Source organism: Chiloscyllium punctatum, chromosome 26 (assembly GCF_047496795.1).
Source record: "Chiloscyllium punctatum isolate Juve2018m chromosome 26, sChiPun1.3, whole genome shotgun sequence".
In the NCBI taxonomy this organism is placed as follows: Eukaryota; Metazoa; Chordata; class Chondrichthyes; order Orectolobiformes; family Hemiscylliidae; genus Chiloscyllium; species Chiloscyllium punctatum.
Window position 1 is genome coordinate 33,351,043 of NC_092764.1, and position 24,577 is coordinate 33,375,619.

Genomic DNA, 24,577 nt, shown 5'->3' on the forward strand with positions numbered 1-24,577 from the left:
TGTGTCTGTAAATTGATGGGGACCTGAGGAATATAGAAACACTTTTAATTATATACAGTACTGCACCGGGGACATTTGCTGTGACAAGTGAATGTTGTTTTGGATCGAAAATTAAATTTTAATGTTAAACAAGGTGTTCAAAAGTATTGGGCATGAGTGTGACCAATATTTTATTGGTTTATAACTCTCAGATTTCTCAGCCCGGAACTGTTGTAACGGTGTGAATGTGCAGTCCGGAGGGTCATTCCTGCCGGTCCCTTTTCACTCCGTTTCCGGTTGTTTCCCGTTTGCCCGGGTGGCAGCTTTTTTTAAAAAAAAACTTTTTGCAGAAAAGAAATGAAGCGGAACAAACGGGGCCGCTTCGTTTCGGTGTCGATGGTGCAGAAAATGAAAAGGCTGTCTGAGGTTCAGCGGCAGCGGTGGATCCGCCCCGAGCGGCCGGGGCCTCAGTCCGAGTCCGGAGTTCCGCCGCGGGGTGATGAGGCCCCCGGGCCTGAGGCCGGTCTGGAGTCAGGTTACTGCCCCCGGCCTGGGCCGCCTTTGAATGACCGTCATTCGTCGCCCTTTAAAAAGCTGCAGCTGTTTGGCCTGGGATTATCCAAAGCCTGTCCTCACCTTGACTCAGTTAACACCCGCTCAGTGAGTGAGTGAACAACTCCCCTTTACTCCAGGAGCTCGGGTTTACTCTGGGGTTAGTGCAACATTGTTAGAGGCACCGACTGTCTGATGAGATATTAACTACGGGAACTACTGTCTACCGATTCTGGTAGCACAGTTTGAAGAAAAGTAGGCGGATTAGCTGTCTGTGACCCTGGCAAGGCTGCCTCCTAAACTTGTCACTTCTCTAACCCTTTACAACATTAGTTTCTGCAGCTCTTTTATGTTAAGTTGGTTTACAGAGCAACCACAGCCAGACTTCGAAAGTTACTTTTGAGCATTAGCAATGTCCACACTGTCCGAAATGTACCATCTCGGTGCGGTCTCCTAAATTAGTTTCAGAATTAAGGAAACTAGTTATCCTACGATCTTTTTCCTCTCTTGAAAAGAGACTTGATACAAGTGCTTGAGTTTCAAGGGTTTATGGTCATATGGTTTTCTGCCAGATCTCTCAAAGCTACATCCTATTAACTTCTATTTGCCACCTCCTTTTAATTTTGTGCACATTGAACATTATTTGCCCCTGCTACCAGTGTAGCGTCAGCTGTAAATTTAGCTGGCATAATTACGTTCTTTAAATAACTAATAAACACTGATTCCCACAGCACATCATTTAACATATGGCACAGCTTCCTCTGAAACTCATGTAATGCTCATTTAGTGCTGTCTACGATATAGACAGATTTTAATTTATATTAATCACCTGCACCTTGGTATACAGGGTGTAACTTCAATGTTTGCTGAAAATACCAAACTTTGAAAGATTGTGAACTGTGTTGAAGATTGTGTAGAGCCTTTTTAAAAATAAAAGACACTTGAAGAGATAAAGGAATAAGAAAGGTTTGGAGGGATATGGACCAGGAGCAGGCAAGTGGGACTAGTTTAGTTTGGGATTATGTTTAGTGTGAACTAGTTGGACCAAAGGGTCTGTTTTCATGCTGTATGACTCTGTTACTGAGACAAGGTGGTGGAGTAGGTGACAGCTAAAGTTCACTGCAGAAAAATTTGATCACTTTTGGAAGGAGGATAATACAAAAGACACCATTCAGAAAGGGGTGCAGGAGTCGAAAAATCTGGATGGATATGTATACAAGTTATTGAAAGTGACAGGACTGGATAATATAGAGATAAATAAAGTGTATTGTATCCCATGCTTTATTAATAGGGGTATAGAGTACAAGAATGTGGAGGTTATGTTGAGTTTGCATAGGACTCTGGTTCAGTCTTGCCTGGTGTATTGCATCAAATCTTGGGTGCTACACTTTTGCATGTGAAGGCCTTGGAGAGGGTGCAGAAAAATGTCCAGGAGAACTATTCCCAGGTTAAAATCTTCAGTTACGAAGATAGATGGAGAAATTGAGAATATTTTCCTTTGAGAAGACTATGAGATTCAAAATTGTGAAGCTCCAGGGAAGATCAGATAAGGAGAGCTATACCTGTTAATGAAATGTGCGAGAATGACAGGACACAAATTTAAAGTCATTAGTAAAAGAAGAAAAAGTGACAAGGGAAAAACATTTTCATGCAACAAGTGGGCAGTGTCTTGAATGCACTGCCTGATAAAGTGGTGGAGGCAGGTTGAACTGAAGCATTCTAAAGGGAATTAAAACGTTATCTGAAAATGAATGTACAGAATTATGCAGGAAATTGTTCTCATTTGAAGACCTGGTGCAGACACAATGGGCTAGATGTGTTCCTTCTTCAGTTAATTATGTGATATTGCCAATTTTTCAAAAATAGGAGTCAAATTTGCAACTGTTATAGTTTAGAGTCTCTGTTCATTCAGCATTAGAAAATTCACTATTCCTTCTTAAATCTATTACAAAAGTACCCTGAGTCTTGGAGCCTTTTAAGGCAACTTTTCCAATTAATCTTTTATTGAGATTTTGAAGGTTTTGCAACTGTATTGACTGTTAAACTGCATCTTCATTTTGATATTCCCCTCCTTATTTCAAATAAATGGTTTAATATTTCAAAAACTCCTTTGACCCCTAAAGTGAGGCTGACACAAAAGTCTTCAAATATTACTTTTACTTCCTTAACTGTTCCAACACTTAAGCTGCATAAACTGGTGCTTGAATAAAATTCAGTTGTTCCAATGTATTAATCAACATCCTAGCCTGGCCCGGATCCTTAAGCTTCTCCATTGATACGCTGATCTATACCTTTGCAGTTTCTTTTAGTCCTACCTGCCAACTGAAGACATCATTCTTCTGACTTTTTATATTTTCTTTTACGTTCCCCTCACTGTATTTTTAATACATTTAAAACAAAACTTCAAAGGTGTGACCTACATACCTTCTAAAACACTAAGTAGTAGTTGTAATGGATTCAAATTTGTTAAGAGGTCTGCATGACTATTTGCAATTGGTTAGCAGGCGTAGTTGAATCAGAAATCCAGTAACACAGTGATTAGATTAGATTCCCTACAGTATGGAAACAGGCCCTTCAGTCCAACACGTCCACACCGACCCTCCGAAGAGTAACCCACCCAGGCCCATTCCCCTACTTTACATTTACCCGTGACTAATGCATATAACACTATGGACAATTTAGAATAGCCATTTCACCTGACGCACATCTTTGGATTGTGGGAGGAAACCAGAGCACCCAGAGGAAACCCGCACAGACATGGGGAGAATGTGCAACTCCACGCCCAAGGTGGGAATCGAACCTGGTTCCCTGGTGCTGTGAGGCAGCAGTGCTAACCCTGAGCCACCATGCTGCCCTAATTTTTTTGTGCTTGCCATAATTTTTTTTATTTGAGGTTCTCTGCAAGAATGAACAAAATTCTGCAAATTTCTCATTAACTTATAAAAAAAAATGGCTGTTTGGTCCATAAAGGAAAGTGCTATCATTGTGGATCAGTTTTATTAGTATATGGAATCAACATTCTTATCTATGCTGCTAATACTGAAATATTCAGAAAAACATGGACAGTAATTTGGCCTTCAGAAACCTCTCCTATTCCTTTATAGTCAAACTTCCATCACTAAATAATTAGAGTGTGGCTTTGATTTTTCTCAAGCAATTCAGTTTATCATTTATTAAATGCAGTAATGTTTTGCAGGACATGTTGACAAAAAATTTAAAACATTGATTTTAGCACCTAATATATCAAAATAATTTCTTTGAAACAAATGGGAAGTATATTGTGGGGTCAAGATTATTTGCAATTGCTCCGACCCAATCATAGAAGTGTCAGATTTCTTAATTGAGATAGAATCAGCTACTAGAGTGGTACACATGGTGGGTCTGTCTTTGCTGGATCTCATTTTGTTTTACAAAATGTGGTCTTGGATGGTAATACCTATTCAACTTCAATGTTGACACTGATTAAACATGTATCTGAGTTTATGTTTTCTGATCAAGATATGCTAATATTCCTGCATGGTCTGTATTGATTTGAAATGTCTGGAATTTTCTTTTTTTCAGATCTTTTGAGGCTTTTATTAACAGAACCTTTTATTTAGAGTCATAGAGATGTACAGCATGGACACAGACCTTTTGGTCCAACTCTTCCATGCCAACCAGATATCCTAAATTTATCTCGTCCAATTTGCCAGGATTTAGTCTATGTCCCTCTAAACCCTTCCTATTCACATACCCAGCCAGATATTTAGAGTCATAGAGATGTACAGCATGGAAACAGACCTTCCGATAAGAGGAAATATTGTTACTGAAACATGCTTTCTTTGCTGGTTGACAATCACCTTCTTTTTTAATTTTATGTCCTTTTATATATAATTGAATCTATCATTTGGTCTGTTAAGAGGTGCAGCGATAGTTGGAGGAGACTTGATAGTGAGGGGGACAGACAACCTTTCTCTGGCTACAGATGTAACTCTAGGATAGTGTTGTCTTCCAGTAGCCAGGGTCAAAAATATCACTGGCTACAGGGCATTCTGAAGGGGGAAAGTAAACATTTAAAGGTTGTGATTCACATTGATACCAATGATAGAGGCAGCAAGAATTTAGGGATCTAGATAACAGACTGAAAAGCAGGTCCTTAAAAGTTGTAATCTCTGGGGATTATTCCTTGCTACATGCCAGTGAGTAAAGGAATAGGCAGATAGAGCAGATTAATACGTGGCTGAAGAGTTGGTACAGGAGGGAGTGCTTTAGATTCCTGAATCACTGTTTCCCTTTCTGAGGAAGGTGTACATGTCCAGGCAGTTTACATCTGAATGGTGGTGGGACCAACATCCTTTTAGGTGGTTTGCCAGTACTATTAGTAGAGGTTTAAACAAATTTGGCAGGTGAATGATAATACAAAGTGGAGGTGAAATAAGGAGTGATGCACAGGCAAATATAAAAGAAAAATCAAGTCAGCTGGAAGGTAGACCATATATAGTCAAGTTAAGGCACAAGGGACAAAATGCTGGAAAAACATAGGTCTAGCAGCATTTATAGAGAGGAAAAAAAATTTAACACTTTGATTCCAGTGATCCTTCGTCAGAATTGTGCAGGAGATGGTGCACTATTGATCAAGGAATCAATTACTGCAAAATGGAAGTCTTATATCTTAGAAAGTTCCTTGATTGAAGCCATACAAGTAGAATTTAAAAACAAAAGGGAAGTCATAAAGAGATGAGAATGACAATTATATAAACAAATATCTGAGAAGTGTAAAAATAACAGAGTAATAATAATAATAAGGGATTTCAACTTCCCCAAAATTAATTGGGGCAGACACAGTGTAAAAGGCTGAGAGGGGTCAGAAGAGCCATTTTATGCCAGTGTGTCAGAAGCCCTACAAGAGAGAGGACAGTGCAGGAACTCCTTTTTTGGATTGATTAGAAGTGTCATTGGGGGACAGTTTTGGTGATAATGATGTAATTCTGCAAAGTTTAAGGTACATATGGAAAAGAATAAAGTTGGTGAAGATATAAAGGTTCTGAATTGAGGGAAAGCAAAATTTTAAAATGGTAAGATGGGTTCCGGTCAAAGTGGACTGGGGGCAGCGACATTAGGAAAATCTCCATTAGACCCGTGAGAGGCATTTAAAATAAATAGTTCCTATAAAGGTGAGGGTGGGGGAGGCAGATGGTGAAAATGTGTCCAGGATGTCAAGAATCATACAAAATTGCATAAGGTTGATATTGAGGGCTAAAAACAGCAGTTGTTGAAGCCCTAAAGGAGTATAGAAAAAAACACAAGTAGATAAAATAAAGGATAATCCAAAGGCATTTTGTAAGTATGTTAGAGATAAAAGAATAACCACACAAAGGGTCGAACCTATTAGGGTCCAAAGTGGCAATCTGAATGGAGCCAGAAAAAACACGTAAGGTCTTAATTGATTACCTTGTATTCACTATCGAAAATGTAAATATTGAAATTAGGGGGAATTGTGATAAATTTGAGTAAGTTAGCATTTAGAGGGAGGAGGTATTCCGTGGTTTTAACAGACTTAAAATTGGATAAATCCCTAAGCCTAAATTTGATGTATCCTAAGCTGCTATGGGAGGTGCCAGAGGATTTTAAGACAGCTAATTCAAGAAGGGTGCTAGGGCTAAACCAGGGAACGATAGCCCAATGAGCCCAACATCAGTGATAGGGAGTCTTCTGGAAGAAACTTTGAGGGACAGAATTTATCTCCATTTACAGAGAGAAAGATAATTCAAGCGTAGGCTTTGTTAGGGGAAGATCATGTCTGGCAGGTTTGATTGGGTTTTTTGAGAAGTTGACTAGGTGTGTAGATAAGGCTAATGCAGATGATATAATCTACAATGATTTTAGTAAGGCTTTTGACAAGGTGTCACATGGTAGACTGGTCAAGAAGGCAAGAGTCCTTTGATTCATGACAAATGGGATCCAAAATTGTGTTAGTGACAGTAGGTTGAAGATTGTTTTTATGGTTGTGGAGGAAATCCTTAAACTCCAGGAATGGAGGGTTTGAGATATGAAAATAGACTGGAAAGGTTGGGCATTTTTTCATGGGAGCATGGGAGGTTGAGGGGTGATCTTTTTGATACTTATGAAATCATGAGAGACGTAGATAAAGTGAATAACATGGGTCTTTTCTCTAGAGAGGCGGAGTTTAAAACTAGGGGGCATATTTTTAAGGTGAGAGGAGACAAATTTAAAATGGATATGAGGGCAACATTTTTTGCACAGTGGTTCGTGTGGAATGAACTGCCAGGGAAACTGGTGGATACGGACACACATTTAAAAGTTAATGAATAGGAAAGGTTTGGAGGGATATGGGCCAAGCAGGTGGGACTAGTTTAGTTTAGGAACATAGTTGGCTTGGACTGGTTGGAACGAAGGGTCTGCTTCCATGCAGTGTGACTCTGGCACTGTGGGAAGATACTGGCTAGTCAGATGGGCAGAGCAGAGGCTGATGTAGTTTAATACTTAAAAATAAAGTTATGCATTTTGGAAGGACAAATAAAGAACGGTAATACATGATTATTGTAGGATCCTGGATAGTACTGAGGATCATTGGAACCTTAATGTGGATCCTTGAAGGAAAGGTGGATAAGGTGGTCAAGAATGTGAATAGGATACTTGTCTTCATTAGCCAAGGCATTGAACACAGGCTGGGAAATTACGTTGGGACAGTATAAAATGTTAGTTAGACCACAGCTAGTGTACTGTGTACAATTTTGATCATTACAGTATAGAAGGGATATGATTCAGCCAGAGAGTTTGCAGAGGGCCCCCTAGGCTGCTGCCAAAGCTGAAGTGTTTCACTTAGAAGAGACTAGATAGGCTGGGCTTGATTTCTTTGGAGCAGAAACAGCTGAAGAGAGACCCGATTGTGATCCACAAAAGTATGTAGAGTATAGATACTGTCAATAGGGATAAACACTTTTCCCATACTAGATGGGAATATTTACTTAGGCGAATGGAATTAAGGAAAGGCGCAAGAGATCTTGAGGGGAAATTAAAAAAAAATTCACCCTGAGGTTGAGGGGTATTCAGAATTCACTGTCTTAATGGGTGGTGGAAGCGGGAAGCATTACAACACTTCAAAACTATTTAGATGAACTTTTCAAATGCCATAGAAAACAAGGCTGTGGGGCAAGTGCTGGGAAATGGGATTAGCATAGATAGGTACGTGATTGCTAGTATGGACATGATGGGCTTCTTTCTGTGCAGTAGCATTTTATAATCTATAATATTACTTGAATATCACATCTTGCAAGACATTTTGGTCAATCATGTTGCATCTTTTCATATGCCACAATAAATCTGAAATGTAGTTTTGCATTTAATCTGCAAGGTGGTCCATTTTCCCTGCGAGTACAGGTTGGTGTTTCAGTACAGCGTGTTTTTAATGTTCCAGGTACTGCCCAGTTTTGCAGAATTTGTCCGTTAGTTGACCACATTTCATTAACAAATAAATATCTGACTTCCAAAAGATTTTGTTTATTGAAGCTTAACTAGTTAATTTGAAGATTAACTAGCTCTGAAGTCCTTTAGCAGTAATCATTTCTCTTGGGCTGCCACTGAAATTACAGCAGGAAATTGGAAGAAATCCATGTGATCAATCAGGGCCTCGTTTTGGTGGGGAGACAGTAGCATCCTGGTAGTGTTACAGAACTAGAAATCCAGAACCCCAAGCGAATATACTGAAGATCTGAATTCAGTGACATAAAATCTAGAATTAAAAGTTAGCCTAATGGCCACTATGTGCCATTATCAATTGTTGGGGGGGGAACCTACTAATGTCCTTTGGGGAAGGAAATCTGCTATCCTGACCTGGTCGGTCCTGCATATGACTCTAATGTGGTTGACTCTTAACTGTCCTGTGAAATAACCAAGCAAGACCTCTATTCCTGAGAAATTATGGATAGGAGATAAATGCTCGACTAGCCAGCAATGTTCAGTCCCATAAACAAATTAGAAAAAGAAATTCTGCCTGATGATTCACTGTTCAACAATAATGGGATGATTTAGCCTGATTTATCAATAAATGCAAAAACCTTCATCTTTTTCACACTAGTCATCTGAGAGAACCTTTAAAGGGTTTGTTAAGTCATATTTATGGATTTATTAAAACTACAACACGTCTGCTCTAAAACAATGGTGTCAGCTATCTAAAGCAAGCGGAATTCATGACTACTTCTCTTAGAATACGTCCATGTGTGTGAGGACACTTGTATAGAAAAGTTAGAAATCCACAGGCAAAGGCAGAGGTTAAAAATAATCATATCTTTAACTTTTTAAATTCCTAATTTCATGCTTAATGTTCACCTGTCTCCCCGTAATGCATTTTGAAATATCCTCTGAGGGCAATATAATACAAATCATTCTTAATGCTTTTCCCTGAATGTAACGATCTAAATTTGAAAAATAGCTGGAATAAAAAATAGAGCTGGAGCTGAAAGAAGAGGTAATGGGGTGTGTAATTGATTGAGAGCTTATTTATAAATGAGTGACACTGAGACTTTTAAAAGGGAGAAAAACAGGTAGTTGTCGTAAAATACCTCACACTTGGCAGAATGAGATTGAACGGAATCATACAGAACAGGAGGCCGTTCAGTCTGAATGTGCCTATGTCATTTCGTTGAAAGAGTATCCAATTAGACACTCATTATACTGCACTTTCTCCCCTCTTTGAGCACATTACACTTCAATCTGTTTCCACCATCTCTTAAGACTGTGTATCACCATCTTTAAGACTAGATAATTGTAACTCACTGCTTAAAATAATTTTTTTCAAACCTTCTTTAGTTCTTCTGGCACTGATTTTAAATTACTTCCTCTGATTTCCAACCCTCATGTTTGTGGAAATTATTTCTTGTTTACTGTATCTAAATTCCTCAATTTTATATACTACTTAAATTCTCCTTCACCTTCTCTGTTTGAAGAACGACCTCTACCTTTTGCATATAACTGAAATTGCTCATGGCTGATACCAGTTCATAAATTTCCTTTGTACTTCTCTGAGGCTTCGAAGCTTTTTCTAAAATGTGATGCCCAGAATTGGATAATGGACTGCTGCCGCCACTTAATCAGTCATTTTGTAAAGGATTTGATAGAATTTACTTGCTTTTGTGCTCTGATTTCATAGCTAATCACAATGTATGTTAATGATTTAGATGAGGGAGCTAAATGTAATATTTCAAAATTTGCAGATGAGACAAAGCTGGGTGGAAAGCTGAGCTTTGAGGAGGATACAGAGATGTTGCAGTGTGATTTGGACAGGCTGAGTAAGTGGGAAAATGCATGGCAGATGTAGTATAATGTGGATAAATGTGAGACTATTCACTTTGGTAGCAAAAATAGGAGGGCAAGTTATTATTTGAACATCTGTAAAATGAGGTAGGGGAATGTTCAATGAGTCCTGGGTGTCCGCATGCACCGGTCACTGAAAGTAAACGTGCACGTTTAACAGACAGTAAAGAAGGAAAACTGTGTATGTTAGCCTTCATAGCAAGAGGATTCGACTACAGGATCAAGGATATTTTGCTGCAGCTGTACAGGAAGCCACACCTGGAATATTGCGTGCATTTTTTGAACATTCAGTTTCCTTATCTGAGAAAAGATAGTCACATCATTGAAGCAGTGCAGTGAGAGTTTACCACATTGATTCCTGGGATGATAGGACTGACGTTTGAATGTGCAGAAAATGAGGACTGCGGATGCTGGAGATCAGAGTCGAGAGTGTGGTGCTGGAAAAGCACAGCAGGTCAGGCAGTATCCGAGGAGCAGGAGAATCAACATTTTGGGCTGAACATAACTGAGTCGGTTAGGATTGCATTCACTGGAGTTTAGAAGAATGAGGGGTTCTCGTAGAAACCTATAAAAATTTAACAGGACTAGATATTAGTGCAGGGGGGGGGATGTTCCCATTTCTGGAGTCCAGAATCAGGGTTTATACTTTAATGGGTAAACCTTTTAAGATTATTCACTAACCTGTTCACTTTTTGCTTGATTGGTTTCCCCTTAGAAATTATATAATTTGTTTCAATCACTCTGTTGGTAGCAAATTCTAATTTCTTACCATATTTTCATTCCTACTGTTGGTGAAAGATATTCCCATTTTGATGTCATTAGGAATTAACTGAGATCCTTTTTCCAAACACACACTATGTGATATTCCAACTTTTAGTCACTGTTAGCAAGATCAGTTGTCTTTGCTTTACTTCTAATTAATATATCTTCACAATTAAGAGAAATTTGTTCACCTAGAGATTGGTGAGACTGTGGAATTCACTACCACAGTAAGAGGGAGGCCATAAGTGGCTGCAGCAGCCCATTGGCCAATTCTGGGCATCATTTTAGAAAAAGGTTGGAGAAGCTGAACAGCTCTAGTTTCTCACTGGAATAGCACAATTGATTCAGTTAAAATATTCTGTTCTCCAATTGACAGTGCACTCTATGTATAAATTTAACAGCTGATGTACTTTTAATTTAACTTTTCTATGTCTTGGATATCTTTTCTCATTGCATGTTGATGGTTTCTGGTAATCTTTTAATTTTTGAGCGTTACTCAGTTTTTCCAATTTCAATTGTTTCTATATTTATGTGTTGTACTATACCACAAGAATATGTAAAGTATGAGATAATAACTTGTACGTTAAGCTGAAAGGATCTACAACAATTGTCACTTGAAGAAAGATATGTTTAATTTAAATTTTATAACACTGAAAACTGATTTTTGAGGGATGCCTTGTAATATGTGTTTGAAAGCGATATCTTTGTAATGCTAAAACTGAATCTGAAGCAAATGAGATCAACAAAACAATTGTGAAAATATAAACAAAACATAGATCATACTATGTAAAACTTCAAATTCTGTTTTAGGAGACATCAATAATGCATCATATTCTTTAATTTTTTGGGGGGATTATTCATGAAAATAATACCTGAAAATCTTTGCCAGCTAATTAGCAAATGCCACGATTCTATTCTGATCATGAAAAGATTGCACAAACATTTAATAAATTTTAAGATGTATGTCCTTTCAATCAACTTGCTTGTCCATCTGCTCATCTCACAATAGGTCAGGGACAGCACATTCAGCCAACAAGTTCATGCCAGTGTTGATGCCCCTCATAAGCCTCCTCTCAAGTTTTTTCATATAACTGTAACAATGTCACCACGTATTCTTGCTCATGTGTTTGTTTGGTTGGTATCCCCTTAAGATATTGTACGATTTGTTTCAACCATTTCTTTTGGTTGTATGTTCCAAGTTCTTACCATATTTTCATTCCTACTCTTGATGGAAGATATTCCCATTTTGATGTCATTAGGAATTCATAAAGGTTACCTTTATCAAACCACTCTTGATGTGCTGTGTCCGTTTTTAATCACTGCTGGCAAGATCAGTTGTGTTTGGTTTACTTCTAATTAATATGTCTTCACAAATAAGTACTAAGTGTTTTTATCTTAAAAATAACTCACGACTTTAATGAGTTTTCCTAAGAGTAACAGCATATGATAGCATATTAAATTTCATGGAGACTTTATGCTAAATGCAGTGCTGTGAAATGTTTAAAAGAAACTTGAATATTTGACTCCCAGAATAATATATGCTGACTTGTATACTTGTATCCTGTTTCTCATTAGCTACACCTCTTGTTGCAACCACCAGCTACTGCCGTCTTTGTCATGGAAGGTTTTCCTCCAGGAGTCTACATAATGTTTTTGCAAAAGTTCCTTTGCTCGAGACAAATCCAGAGAGGCAGCGCAGAGCACAGCAGACTTTCTGTACTGATTTTCAGAAATTAGTTGGTGTTGGAGTAAGGCAGGATCCATCTTTGCCACAATATATCTGCAGGAAGTGTCATGCTCAGTTTTATAAATGTCGGAGTATATTGAGAAACTACATTCAAAGAGTGAATACTTCACCAGTAAGTTCTGCACAACGTGGACAAGAGTCTAGCAGGTATTTCAAGTACCTAATTGAGTGATTATTGTACTGCACTGTCTAATGTTACCAAGTGTGTATTGTTTACTACAAACGCAATACAACCAAGTCCCTTTTTGTATTCAAAGCATAAATGCATGATCAAAATGATCCAGGAGTATTATTTAGCAACACTAATTCATCTTTTTCATTAATGTCTGATGATCTGTAGATGGCAAAGAAATCTGTCTGGTTTTGTGCTTTACAATATCTTGAAAAATTGAATCCTTAATGTTTTTGTCCTTGCTTATCCATGCAAGATATGTTAGAGGCACAAGAGCTTGTGTCTTCCTTTGCATTATTTCTTTGAGATACATTTTGAAGGGAAAGTCATACTTGAATAGCCTTCATTATGAACGTACAAATTGGGAACTGGAGTGGGCCCCTTGCCCCTCAAGTCTGCTCCATCATTCAGTAATATGACTGATGTGTTCACTCCATTCCCATCTACCCCCAATAAACTTTCACTCCCTTGCATCTAACCTAATTACTTCTGATATCTTCTATATTCTTAAAAATATTCAAGTCCCCTGTTTCCAGTGTCCTTTTGAGGGAGAGAGTTCCAAAAATTCTTAACTGTTTGAGAAAAGAATTATTCTTGTCTCTGTGTGAAATGGATAATGCCTTATTTTGAAACATTAATCGTTAATTCTAGATTATTTCCAAGAAGAAACATTCTTTCCACAGCCACCCCATGAAGACCTGTTAAACTTCTGATCTACTTCCAAAGCATTTATATGCTTCTTTAAATAAAGTGACTAACACTACTACAGGGTTAAAATATTGTCTGTGTATTGCGGAAATGTACATCCCCGTTTTTGTATTTAATTTCTCATGCAGCAAGCAATAACATTCTATTAGCCTTTGTAAGTATGTGCTGCATCTGCACACTGACTGTTTCTTCACATGCACTTTGACATCCAGATCACTCTACATATCACCATACAGATAATATACTTCCTTTTTGTTCTTTCCACTGAAATGGACAGTTTCACATGTATCCACATCACACACTTTGCCAGATTTGTTTACTGAACGTACCTGTATCCTTTTTTAGCCTCTCAATGTCCTCTTCCCAACTTACTTTCTCATATTTTTGTCTAATCAGCAAATTTAGCAACCATATCTTCAGTTTTTTTTACCCAAATAATTAATGTAAATTATAAAAGGTTGAATTCACAACACTGATTCCTGTGGCATGCCACTGACTACGTCTTGCTATCGAGAAAATGACCCATTTATGTCTATTTTCTGTTCCCTGTTAGCTAATATTCAAATCATGCCAATATGTTACATAAGTGAGTTTAGAAAACCATAGAACTGGTATGGATCGACTTCAAAAGTGCAAAAGTTTACTAATTAATTTTGGTATTTGATTTAAGAACAAACCTTTAGGAACTGCCTGGAGCAATTCGCAGCAAGGAACATGTGAGTTATTGAGTCCAGGGATTGGTGCAGGAACTATTATTGTTTCTAATTTGTGTCAGCCTTGACTCAGTGGGCAGCAATCTTGCTCCTATGTCTAGGGTAGGTAGTATGCTCAGAGAGACTGGTACATAATCTCAGTTGACACTTCAGTGCAATGCTGAGAGAGTGCTGCACAGGTGTGAGCACTGTCTTTCAGCTGTGTTAAGCCATTGTTCCATGTAAAATGGATGTAAAAGATTCCTTGTCCTGAATTAAAGAGTTGGAGAGTTCTCTGGGTGCTTTTCGTGACCTTGGGGTATCCCATTGCATTTTACAGCCAATAAAGTATTTTTCAAGCGCTACAATGCAAGGTAATTTAGCAATTAATTTGTGTTTAATGCAGTTGTTCAAGAAGCTAAGAATTAAATGCCTAAATTATTGTAATTGTTGAGGAACAAGTGTTGGCCCAGATAGTGAGTATAATGTGCGAATATTGCCATGGAATCTTTTATATCTGCCTGAAGCAATGTGTCGATCCTTAGTTGATATTGTTATGAATAACTGTATTTTATGATTTTGATGGATAAATAATTACAATTAAACATATCCCTTCTCATCCAAGTTATGATGTAGTTGGTCAGTCTGTCTTGTCATCACTTCATTCAATTGACCCCCTGATTTCCAATACATCACAGTCAAAATCCTTATCCTCAGTTATAAAATCCTTTATTGCTATGCCTCAATTTGTGTCAACAGTATTCTCCAGCCTCTGCTTTTCGTTATCCCCTTTTGTGTATTTCTGTTCTTTTTATAACACACTTTTCCCAGACCAGCCATTTCAACACTAGCACTGATTCCCATGCTGATCGTCATTCTCTTCCAGATTTTACTCAAAACTACTTTTCAATTAAGCTTTTGTTTCCCTTCTGTGAAACAGCTTGAAATGGTATCTTTGTTAAAAGCATTATATAAATGAAAGTCATTGTTTAGATTATATTTAAATTATTATAGACAGACATAAAGTTATATTGCAGCATAAAGTGGTCAACGAAAAGTATTTTATTTCCCTAAACCTGAATATGCATTTCCAAGTTATACTGTTTACATCGTGTAGTCAGTTATCTTCGAACAAGTTTTGGAGATGCTGCTGTTGGACAGGGGTGTACAAAGTTAAAAATCACACAACACCGGATTATAGTCCAACAAGTGTAATTAGAAACACTAGCTTTCGGAGTGCTGCTCCTTCATCAGGTGACAACCACTTGATGAAGGAGTGGTGCTCCGAAAGCTAGTGCTTCCAATTAAACCTGTTGGACTGGACTATAACCTGGTGTTGTGTGATTTTTAACAATTTTTAGACTATTCAAGTATAAAAAACTTGACATATTGTAAACTGAACAGGGGTTTGCCATGACAGTTCAGCTGTAAACAATGGCAGAGTGCTAGAGGAACATCCATCTATGATGTAAAGGGGTATTCCTAGTCTCCAAACTGGCTGTCCCATATCTTTCAGTTTTGAGGGAGTAACGTTTGTTGTTACAATCACAGTTGGATATAATGCTTCTATTTTATTTTATCATTGTAGATGTGCTGCATCAACAAAATCATCACCAGTGCCATCACTTTCACAATCTCCGTTAGACAATTCTATCTCTGGTAAGTGAATCGTGGTATCAACTGTAATTCAGTTTACTGGCCATAAAACAATTTAAATTTAAATAAAAACAACTTGCATTTGTATAGCACGTTCAACACCGTACAATGTCCCAATATGCCTTGGCATCCTTAAGCATCAAACATTCATCAGTCTCAAAATTGAAAGTGTCAAGTCAGTCAGTATTTATTGTCTTTAGGGGGAAAGTTCCAAATTTCTTGATGTTTTTCTTGCAAAATAGTGCTCCCTAATTTCACTCCTGAATGGCCTAACATTAAATTTATAATTATGTCCTGTTGTTCTATATTTTCCCCACTAAAAAGTATAGGTTTTCTGCAGCCATCCTACTGAAATTTGAATGTTTTACTTTTGGATTCTGTCTTGTAAGTATTGGAAGGTGCATTTCTGAATGTTAAAACTACTTGTAGGTTTGGTATGATGAAACAGCATATATTACTCAAGACAAGACATCTCGAATAGTTGAATGTTTCTTCATAATTTGAGCCATCACTATCTCCATCCCTTTTCTTCCCCAGCCGTGCTTGAAAAAGCATTTGTTATGGTTCTGCCCAGCTTTTCTTGAATGTCAACATGATGACAGAGATGTTATGCCTTTTTCCTTTTATATTAATGTTTCAAAAATCCCACATGCTACACTTGAGGCTTTTAGCAAGAATGGATAATTTTCTGACATGTTTAGTCTGCTGATGACATTGTCTTCTCTTCCAATTCTCATTCCCTTGACTGGTTGTACTCAGAATTAATTTATATAAACAGCGTAGGGCAGACTCTGCAAATGAAAGTAAGATTCTCCCGATGCTGGAAATAATCAAATGAAACCACTAAATGCTGGAAACAATCAGTTTAGGCCGCATCTTTAGAGACAGTAAGAGAGATTTTGTGTCTCCAATTGTTAGGATGTGAAAAAAAGTTGCAACTTGTAAGGCAAAGTGCCAGTGTCTTTGTGGACAAACAAGGTAAACTGTTACTGCCTGCCAAGGTCACAGGAATTGGTTTACTTTTCCGTTTACTAAAGATGCTTCTAGTACAGGCTAGGCTTAGACAAACATGGATAATATTGTGTAGGTTATCAATTTATTTCACCCCAAGACTGCAGCTGTTTAGGAAGGCAGCTCACCACTACCTTCTCTAGGGCATTTCGGCCAGGGATTTGTCAGATTTTAGTTATAATAATTTTCTTGGCACCTTTTGTCTTGTGATTGTAATTGTTCACTCTTTTTTTACATTCTGATTCACAGTTATTCCTGATATGTTATCTGTGTCATGTATGGGTAAAGACAGACTCAGAATATCTCTCAGAGAAAAACACCATAGATACAGGCCCTTCAGCCCACCATGTCAATGCTAACCAGCAAACATCAAACAACACTAATCATCATTTATCATCTGCACTTGGTCCATAGCCTACAATGCCCAGGCAATATAAGTACTCATCCAGATGCTTCTTAAATGTTGCAAGAGTGCCTGCCTCTACCATTCTCTCAGGCAGCACGGTCCATACATCTTCTACTCACTGGGTGAAACAGAATTTTTTGCAGATCTCCTCTGAACACTTGCTCCTTGCCTTAATTGTATGCCTTCTGGTCTGAGATATGTCTGCCATGGAAAAGAGATTCTCACGATCTATTGTGTTTAAGCCTCTCTAATTTTGTATGGCCCAATCAGATCTCCCTCAGTCTCCTGTGCCCCAAGGAGAATCAATTCAGCCTATCGAGTCTCTCCTCTTAACTGAGACCTTTCACCTCAGGCAACATTCTGGTGAATCTCTTTTGCAGACTGTCCAGTGCAATCTCATCCTTTGCATATTATGGTAATCAGAACTGCACATCCTTCATCTGTATACCAACTGTGCCTTAACCAATGATTTAAAGTTGTAACAAGACTTCCTTGCTCATATGTTCTACACCTGAGCTAATGAAGGCACACATCCTGAATGCCTTCAGCACCCTGTCTATCTGTGCTGACACCTTTAGGAATCTGTGGACTTGTTCACGAAGGTCCCTTCGTTCCTCAATACTTTCTAGGGACTTACCATTTATTATGTATATCATTCCCTTATTAGACCTCCCAAAATACATCTCCTCACACTCATCAGGATTAAATTCTATATGCCATTGCACTGCGCAATTTACTAGCTGATCAATATTAGACTGCAGCCTGAATCCATCTTCCTAACTATCAACAATACCCTCAATTTTCGTGTCATCTGCAAACTTACTAATTAAATTTTACATGTTCACATTCAAGTCGTTAGTGTACATAACAAAAAGCAACAGTTGCAACTCTGATCGCTGTGGTACACTGCTGGTTAAAGGCTTCCAATTACTAGATACGTTCAAATTCTTCTGCTATTTTCCTTTTTTTACACTTTTAATTTTTACACTTTTAATTTCTAGGGGACCAGCACATATTTTGGTTGCGCTTTCCCTTTTTAAGTATTTGGAGAGACTTTTGCTGTCTTTTTATATTCCAAACTATCTTCCCCCTTATTAATATTTTAGTCATTCTTTGTGTTCTTAAATTTTGTCCAATCTTCTGACCAGCCTCTCATTTTTGTGGAATGTTTTGCCTTTTCTTTAAGTTTAATACTATCTTTAACTTCTTTAGTTTGCCTTGCATGGCCAGTCCTTTACTTAGAGTGATACTCTTCTGAGTATTCTGACAGATCTTCTAAATGTTATCTTCTGTAGCTCTACTGACCTCTCCCTTAACTTAGTGTCCCACTTCATTTTAGCTCTGTCTTTATACCCTCATAACAGTTATGTACCACTAATCTTAGAAACACTCTCCTTTCCCTCAAACTGAATGTTGAATTAAATCATGTTATGATCACTGCTATCTTGGAGAGCTTTAACTATGAGATAATTAATTCATCTTGCAACAACTTATACACATCAAGAATGAAATCTGAATGAACTGTAATTTTCTTATACTTATGTCTTCATCTTATGGAGCATTTTGGAGCAATATCCATTATGTTTGTTCAATTAGAGTGACGTTTGAATATTTAACTCAATGTACCACGATCATTAAAGATGGTGTATTGAAATATGTTTCTAGTTTCATTCTGCTGCAAATTGTCTTTTCATTTCATTTATTTTTAGATTATTTTAAATGGATGCTAAATGACGGTGTAGTAACTGCAAGCCCACAATGTTTGCAAGTTCTGGTCACTTGGGCTCACCGACATGGCAGCAGCTGTGGGTCGCTACCGAATGTACAGAGTGTCTTATCTGCAGAGTATCGTGGAGTAGTGGGAGCTGTATGGGGGTGTCCAGAAGGACACAGTTACATCTTGGATGTGCATTCAAATCAAAAGGTTGCACTAAACGAGATACCATGCCCACACAGCAAGACTAATGATTCAATGAAAGAGAAAACTGTAGGAAACGTAATTCCCCTCCCACCTCAAAATGGAACAGATGTTGAAAATGGTGAGAGTGGTTCAATCTGTAAACTTCAACCAGTTCCAGTGTCGCTATGGTCATCTGACTCTCATCCTTGTACATACAGTGGAGTAGTCTCACAACCAGTAGATGTGGACAATTCAGAATACCTGCTGAGTAAAGATATGTTTTTGCATGTAGATTCTGATAGTACTGAGTGCTCTTGGGAAAAGGTTCAGTTACAGGACGCTATGCAAGTATTAAATTCAAAAGGTAAGATACATTTTTTTAAATGTTAAATTATGTAATTGTATATTTGTGCTGTTATGTAATTGAAATTAGACTCTTACAATGCAGTGGTGTCCTCAGAAATAGAAAAGTTAAAGACCATTGATTTCAGGTAATACAGTGCATTCCATGTTTCATCAACCTAATTGGCTATAGCGCGATTGACAAATTATGGCCAATGTTTGGATAATGCAAACTTTCTATTGAAGGGTATAGTGATCTTCTACAGTGTGATTTTCTATAACGTGAGGTAGTGTTATATCAGAACACACTGTAGTTCTTTGCAGATGTTGGGAATGCTGCACTATTGAGAACCTGTTTTTCAGGTAAGCTGCTGTTCTTGCTATGCTGTAGGGAGGACAAATCAACAGTGTTGTGATTACTCAATTTTATTTTTAAACTGGAAATGTCACTACAATTTTCAGAAACTTGGAAATTCAATTCAGAATTCCAATAATTCATTGGAAAACGCAAACTTAATTCATCTTGTCCTGTGCATTTTGAACTTATTGGAGCCCTATTAAATAAAGATACCATAAAAAATAATTTCTCTTATGCAATATCTACGACAGAGTCTGTTTTAGGATAACTAAGAAATAATAAACGGTTGTTTTGTGTCAGGAACAAAACTGAAATCATGTAAAATTGAGGCAGTAGGGTCCACAATACTGGCCAAAGTTAGTGAACTCTTAAAAGGACAAGCATAATTATTGAGAGTCAATATGGCTTTCTAAAAGACTGGTTGCATTAGACTATTCCAAGATTGAGAAGTTTCGCTTGTGAAGGTAGGTTTTAGAAGTTCAGACTGTTCTCCTTGGAGAGAAGAAAGTGGAGATAGAGGTTCTCAAAATCATGAGAGGGCTGGACAGAGTAAATAGGGAGAAGCTTTTCCTGCTCATTTTAAAAAAAAGAATGAGAGGATTTAGATTTAAAGTGATCTGCAAAAGAAGCAAAGGTGATATGGGAAAACAAAACTTTTCTCCACAGTGAATAGTTCGGGTATGGAATGTACTGCTTGGAAATGTGGTGGAGGCAGAGTCAGTTGAGGCATTCAAGACATTTGGATAGAACTGATAGGCAGGGAGATGGGGAAACGGTAGAAGTTTGGCAGATATGATATAATAAGGAATTTGGTGAATGAAATTGTTTTCTTTAAACTGTATGACATTGTTAGTCCTTTCCAGTCATCTGTGCCAAAGTGGTGGAAGTGAATTACCTCAAGATTAGCTTTAAGGATAAGTATCTAAGAGAATACCTACCTTCCTTGCATTTAAGAAATTAATTTCAGAAATAAAATTTCTGTCACTAGTTACAGCTGCAACACAATTCCTTGTTTTAATGAACAATGTAGCCTAGGAAGTATGCTAAGACATCTGCCTGGTTTAAATATGAACAGGATCCAAGGCTACAAGCTGGCTGCTATGGTTTCAAGATATCACTAAAAAGAGAGAAAGTTTATGTTTAGGTTATTATGATTAAACAGGGTGACTAGATAACTTTATTACTAACAAATACATGATTGTCACTTCATGACCAAATATGTAATGGGAAAATAGTTTGTGCTGATTTAATTCTGTTCTGTGATCATTGAATACCCATCCTGTCACTTTTTTTTTCACTTTTCATATAATAGATCAAATTGACTGCAACAAAGCTTCGTGTTCTATAAAGGATGATATTGCAGATGGATTAGAATCTAGTGACCTCTCTGACAGGTAGGCCTCAGTATTGATGGCAATTCAGTGCTTAATTGAAATATTTCAGGCAGAACCCCAGAATTATCTTTGTGATTTGTTGCAATTAGGAAGTATGGCACAATCTCAGAAAGTGATTCAGTATTCCTAGATTACTTGAATTCCAGGTCATTTTAGAATAATATGATTATATTTAAACATTTTAACTTAATGTTAAACCTTTCTATTTAAGGCAGCTAATAGCTGAAACATTCTATGACTCCATGACTTGACTTAGCCCTCTTAAGTTATATGGCCCAAATAGCACATTTGCATTACCTTAATGGAGCAGATTCATAATAGCATTTACAATATGATAGGTGAAATTATTGTACTTATTTGAGTTGAAGTAATAAGAGAACTATGTTGAATTTCACATGTTTTAATGACATTCTTTTTCATTTTATGTCCTCAGACTTTTGTCTTTTAGTTTACATTGCACTGTTCCTGTTCCTCTGATTTGGAAATCCTCAAACAGCTGTAGTTTAAAAATCTTTTTGACGTTCTCTATCTCTCCAATGCTCATTGATGCAATTTTATTTTGTTCCTGAATTTTGATAGTTAGACGTTCTGTATTCTTGAGCTTCAGTATTGCAGAATAGAGACATGCTGTCAAAGTTTTTCAGCTTGCCCTCATTAGGACAGATGCAGGAATATCAGTGTTCAAAAGGAGCAACTGTTTATATTGCAGGAGAAAAGGGTGCTAACTGATTGGCAAGTGGATTTTGGTCGTGGCACTGGCATAAAAATGCACCAGGGAACAAATGTCCTGTCCTTTTAACTCAAAGAAGATGTAATACATCCGTGTGTTGTTTCATCCTTCAGAAAATAGTTCCCTACTTACTGATATGCAGTTTCTGTAAAGTTTTGGTGAGCCAAGTTGTGAGCCTACATATTAATCTTAAATTGGCTGTTAGTGTAATTCATGACCCGTTTGGGGTGGTTCAACAAGTGTTGTTCAATTGTGAATTTGTATCAGTATGTTCTGAGTTATGAAAGCACAGGGTGGTTGAATACAGTCACTATTCTGTCTTCTTTGTACAGCTGAAGGGACCTAAGATTTGATACAATCTGGCAATCATTGGGATGTACAGCATTTGTACTTGGCAAATCAACACGGACATTTACTATAAACCGACCGACTCCCACAGCTACCTAGACTATACCTCCTCCTACCCTGCACCCTGTAAAAACGCCATCCCATATTCCCAATTCCTTCATCTCCGCCACACCTGCTCCCAGGAGGACCAGTTCCAATACTGTACAACCCAGATGGTCTCCTTCTTCAAAGACTGCAATTTCCCCCCAGACATGATCGGCGATGCTCTCCACTGCATCTCCTCCACTTCCCGCTCCTCTGCCCTGGAGCCCTGCCCCTCCAATCGCCACCAGGACAGAACCCCACTGGTCCTCACCTACCACCCCACCAATCTCCATATGCATCATATCATCCGTCGTCATTTCCGACACTTCCAAACGGACCCCACCACTAGGGATATATTTCCCTCCCCTCCCCTCCCCTATCAGCGTCCCGAAAAGACCACTCCCTCCATGACTCCCTCGTCAGGTCCACACCCCCCCACCAACCCAACCTGTTCTCCTGGCACGTTCCCCTGCAACCACAAGAAATGCAAAACTTGCGCCCACACCTCCCCCCTCACTTCCCTCCAAGGCTCCAAGGAATCCTTCCATATCCGCCACAAATTCACCTGCACCTCTACACACATGATTTACTGCATCCGCTGCACCCGATGTGGCCTCCTCTATATTGGGGAGACAGGCCGCCTACTTGCGGAACGTTTCAGAGAACACCTCTGGGACACCCGGACCAACCAACCCAACCACCCCGTGGCTCAACACTTCAACTCCCCCTCCCACTCCACCAAGGACATGCAGGTCCTTGGACTCCTCCATCGCCAGACCATAGCAACATGATGGCTGGAGGAAGAGCACCTCATCTCCTGCTTAGGAACCCTCCAACCACAAGGGATGAACTCAAGACTTCTCCAGTTTCCTCATTTCCCCTCCCCCCACCTTGTCTCAGTCCCAACCCTCGAACTCAGCACCACCTTCCTAACTTGCAATCTTCTTCCTGACCTCTCCGCCCCCACCTCCACTCCGGCCTATCACCCTCACCTTAACTTCCTTCCACCTTTCGCATTCCCAACACCCCTCCCTCAAGTCCCTCCTCCCTAACTTTTATCTTAGCCTGCTTGGCACACTTTCCTCATTCCTGAAGAAGGGCTTATGCCCGAAACGTCGATTCTCCTGCTCCTTGGATGCTGCCTGACCTGCTGCGCTTTTCCAGCAACACATTTTCAACACACCAGCACTGACATTTGTATAGCATATTATTCATTTGTGTGGTAAAGTCTTTTTTCATTTGACAGCAATAAAGTATTTTGTGAGTGGAAAATAGCATTTGAATCACTACTGCATGGTAGCAGTGTGGCTTTGCCTATTGATTGAAGTTTTGAGATACTGAGGAACTTCGATTATCCAAACGGCGTGGACGGGCACTATTTCGTTCAGATAATTGATTATTTGAATAACTGATTCAATGCCTCTGCTCTGGGGCTTGGAGTTTTCTGAAGTTTCCTTTTTTCCTCGCTCTGCTTGCCTTGCTCCCTCTCTGTGTCTCAGAGTTTGTTTCTGAGCAGATACACACTTGTGTGTAAGGGACCTGCAGCATTGCTGAAGCCCCCCAGCCTTCCCAATCAGTTCAATGGGATTGACACAGTGAGCACTTGCTAAGTCTGCTTTCCGTTCAGGAGACTAAGCAGCAGCACACTGCGCGAGCCTCCGCCTCCACCACCGCCCCCTGTCCAACCCCGGCCCTGTCAGCAGCCATGTCCGACCGGTCCCCACCAACAGGAGGGGTGAGTCTCAAACTAGCGCGCACACACACACACAACATTTTACTGCAACTTTTTGACAAGTTCCACCTTTGCAAGAGGTCAATGTTGGAGAGATTACCTGGGGAAGGGGGTTTAGGGTACACCCTGTGTAGAACTCCAGAGAGAGAGAGATCCCATTGATATCCGCGACTGTTCTCAGCAGCATTTCAGTAAGCCGTCTTCACCTTTCATCATTGTAAATAAAAGACGTGGTCAATGTTGGAAACACCTTTTTCATGTCATGTTTTTATCGGGACCTTGACATCTTCTGATAATCCGAAGTTCGGATAATTGATATTCGGATAATTTGAGGTTCCTCTGTACTTTACTTTTTCATAATTTGAGGTAAACTGAGCACTTTTCAGGTCTGGAAATGGCTAGAAGGTCCATTGTAAGTTTGTGCACTATTAAGCGAGCGCTGATCTGAGTTGGGGTCGCCATTATCCTTTGATATGCCCTATTTCAACATCAAGCTTGCACAGTGAGCCTTTGCTTAGATTTATAGCATGATTCACGCTTGCTAGAACCTACATATATTGATATGCAGGCAACAAAATAACATGTCCGGTCATTGTAGTTTTTTGAATTAAACAATGGGGACAGTAACTCTTGCTATGTTCCCCATGGCCAGTCTGAGTCAACTTGCCAACCAGTCATCATCAGTTTCTCAG

General features: G+C 38.8%; 1 protein-coding gene across 3 annotated transcripts in view; it reads left to right on the top strand.

Moving 5' to 3' along the window:
• Positions 1–259: 259 nt before the first annotated feature.
• znf276 (zinc finger protein 276) overlaps positions 260–24,577 on the top strand; it is a 35,571-nt gene continuing 11,253 nt past the window's right edge. For 2 of the 3 annotated variants that reach the window (XM_072596098.1, XM_072596099.1), the window contains exons 1-5: positions 260–643; positions 12,181–12,499; positions 15,513–15,583; positions 18,707–19,261; positions 20,910–20,991. In XM_072596098.1, coding sequence (XP_072452199.1) covers positions 337–643; positions 12,181–12,499; positions 15,513–15,583; positions 18,707–19,261; positions 20,910–20,991 — 1,334 coding nt within the window. In that variant the 5' untranslated portion in view covers positions 260–336. The remainder of the gene's footprint in view (positions 644–12,180; positions 12,500–15,512; positions 15,584–18,706; positions 19,262–20,909; positions 20,992–24,577) is intronic. The other variant, XM_072596100.1, reaches the window with a different exon arrangement.